Consider the following 2,994-nt stretch of genomic DNA (forward strand, 5'->3'; position numbering starts at 1 on the left):
TGACCCTAACTCTGACCCTAACTCTGACCCTAACTCTGACCCTAACTCTGACCCTAACTCTGACCCTAACTCTGACCCTAACTCTATTTGTATGAGATACTTTGGCTCCGTCAAACTCTTTATCGTTTGTTAGCTGAGGCAGATGCTACAAAGAACAGGCTAAATAGAAACTAGCATTTTTAGCTAAACAAAACAATATGCTCAGTAGCAGAAGCTAACTAAGGTGAAGTGAAGTTGTCAACAGTCACTGGTGATAAATATGTTGCTAAACTGAAGCTACTTTGTGTTGAGAAGATGCTACAAGTTAGCTGACGAAGAGTTCTTTTTGACTTTGCCACGCTAATGCTACCGAATAGTTGCTAATTTAAGGCTAGTTTTTGTCAAGTACTGCTGTTGATAACTATTGCTAAACCGTAGTCTAAAGCGCTAATGACTGTGTTAGTTGTAAGCTAAGCTAAGCTGAGCTAAGCTAACCCTATTAGAGTGTAAGACCAGTGCCATTCTGCTGTAGTGGACGGTGGTTTGACTCCTTCAATAGTTGCTGTTAGCTGTTAGCTGTTAGCATGTACAGACTTCAGCTGTGTGTGACTGTAGTTCTGTTCTCTGTCCAGATGGAGGCGAATGCTGCTGAAAAACGCCATCGAACGCGGTCCAAAGGAGTCAGAGGTGAGAACCAGAACCAGAACCAGAACCAGAACCAGAACCAGAACCAGAACAGCTGCTTAGAACCAGGAGTGATGTCATCAGAGAACAAGTCCTAACTCTGTCTGTCTGTCTGTCTGTCTGTCTGTCTGTCTGCAGCTGCTGTGGAGGCCGTGGCTCAGGAGCTGTTCAGGTAGGTCAGAGGTCAGAGGTCAGAGGTCACCTGCTCTGATGTGTAGAGAGCTAAGGATAAGTCTGCACCTCCCTGTTTCTCCTCTCTGGACTCCTTTGGCCTCCACACTCACTAACACAAACTGACCACAGGAGGCAGTAGTGGACTTAGGTGTGTGTGTGTAGCTGTGCAGCAGTGGGGTCAGAGGATGAAGCTCAGTGTTGACCGTGGTGTCGGCTGAGGCGGGTGCTCAGTGGGTCTGGAGGTCAAAGCGTCAGCAGCTTGAAAGCTGCAGCGTAGAGTGAGTCATAACTGGAGAGGAAATAAGAACGAAGAGGGAGAAAAAGGAGGAGGAGGAGGAGGAGCTGCTGATGCTGCTGCTGCGGCTGCTGCTGGCGCTGGAGGTGTGCACCCGGGCGCTGTGGGTGGGGTTGTCTCCTGACTCTGCCGTGTCTCTGTCTCTCCTTCAGTTGTCCGACTCCAGGCTGTGATGGCAGCGGCCACGTCAGCGGCAAATACGCCAGACACCGCAGGTACGACACGTTTACTGCCACACCACGAATACTAGAGGGAGAGTTCAGAGTACTTCAAGGGTCTACGAAGTACTCTGAAGTACAAGAATAAATATCACCCACGAATGAAGTACTGGGAGAAAAAAAACAGTGATTTTAGCTGCTGGTCCACTGCTGCCCCCTGTGGTCAGTCTGTGTCACTGACAGCAGCAGTGGACCAACAACTGTATGGACTGCAGTGTCGTCCAGTCACCTGGTCTTGACCTGTGTGACCTTTGGTGATGGGGTCACAAACCGACCAATCCCAGCGTTCCTCCACATCAGCCTGAGTGACTGAGACCGACTGGGGTTCATGGCAGTGAATGAGTCTGAGGGGGGGGGGGGGGGGGGGGGGGGGAAAGACCCCCCCCTCTCCCCCCCCCCTCCCCCTCCCCCCCTCTTTGTCTCTCTCTCATGGATGTCACCATGGCGACAGCAGTGAGCGGATGCTGCAGTCTGAGGACCAGGAGGGATGTAGCTCGTCTCCCATGGCAACCACCAGTATAGGATGTGAGCATTGCTGTGCCCACATCACCTCCTCCTCCTCCTCCTCCTCCTCCTCCCTGCATCACTGACACCACCCAGACTCTCAGCTCTTAGATACAGTTCCACACAGTTGTCCGTGCTCCTCTGCTCACAGACACCACAGACACCACAGACACCACAGACACCACAGACACCACAGACACCTGACTGTCTGCCTATACAGTAGGTTCCCAACCCCTGGGTCATGGACCGGCAGCGGGCCGTGGGACACAGGGAAAAGAGTTGAAAAGGTTAACTTAAACCGCCGTTAGTGTCAAGTCCAGCTGAGTCCTGTAGTTTTCCTTTTGGCCACTAGTCGCCTTTTTTCAGATCACTTTTAGTTAAACTTTTAGTTGTTTGTTTTAGCTCCAGGCGCTAACGCTACCAAGCTAAAAAGGATTCTATTTTCTGTCCGTCGTTTTGAACTTTATTTTCAGATATTTGAGCTCTTTTTCTTCGTTGTCGTTGTTGAAACACCTCCACTTCCTGTTGTCCTCTACGTCTGAAGACACCGTCGACGCTAGTGCTAGGCTAGTCATCATTAGCTAACGTGAGGTGAGAGGACGTGAGGAGCGTTCTCACCAGCCTCTCTCTCTCTGACTCTGCACATAATTACAGCCTGTAGTCTCTCGCCCTCGTCTGCAGCGTTTCTGATCTGCTTTAATTATGAACAGAATTTTAATTGGCCAGAGACTGAGAGCTGGAGCTGGAGCTGGAGCCCCCCCCCCCCCCCCCCTAGGGTAAAAATGGAGAGATCATTTGAGGTGAAGTGTGTGTGTGTGTGTGTGTGTGAGTTTCTCCTCAAACTCAGGTTCATCCTGGTTTGTTTGCAGCTCAAATGTCACTGATTGGTTCCTGGGATAAAGTCTCTTCATGTCAGTGTGAACAGACGGTTGAACCATGTGACCACCTGACCATGTGACCACCTGACCATGTGACCACGTTCACGTTTTACCTCATTTGTTTTACTCCCAGCACCAAATATTTATAATAAATAATCTGGAGGTCAGGGGGGTCAGGGGGTTGGCGAGGTCAGGGGTCAGGGGGTTTGGCGAGGTCAGGGGGGTCAGGGGGTTTGGCAAGGTCAGGGGTCAGGGGGGTTTG

At 50.7% G+C, this 2,994-nt stretch overlaps 1 protein-coding gene across 1 annotated transcript in view; it reads left to right on the forward strand.

Annotated features, from left to right (window-relative positions):
* Positions 1–6: 6 nt before the first annotated feature.
* The window catches only part of myt1la (myelin transcription factor 1-like, a), a 19,993-nt gene continuing 17,005 nt past the window's right edge, over positions 7–2,994 (forward strand). Inside the window, exons 1-3 of the mRNA XM_025056813.1 lie at positions 7–666; positions 802–835; positions 1,285–1,347. Coding sequence (XP_024912581.1) covers positions 564–666; positions 802–835; positions 1,285–1,347 — 200 coding nt within the window. The 5' untranslated portion in view covers positions 7–563. The remainder of the gene's footprint in view (positions 667–801; positions 836–1,284; positions 1,348–2,994) is intronic.

This window comes from Cynoglossus semilaevis, chromosome 7 (genome assembly GCF_000523025.1).
Source record: "Cynoglossus semilaevis isolate Cse_v1.0 chromosome 7, Cse_v1.0, whole genome shotgun sequence".
Lineage (NCBI taxonomy): Eukaryota > Metazoa > Chordata > Actinopteri > Pleuronectiformes > Cynoglossidae > Cynoglossus > Cynoglossus semilaevis.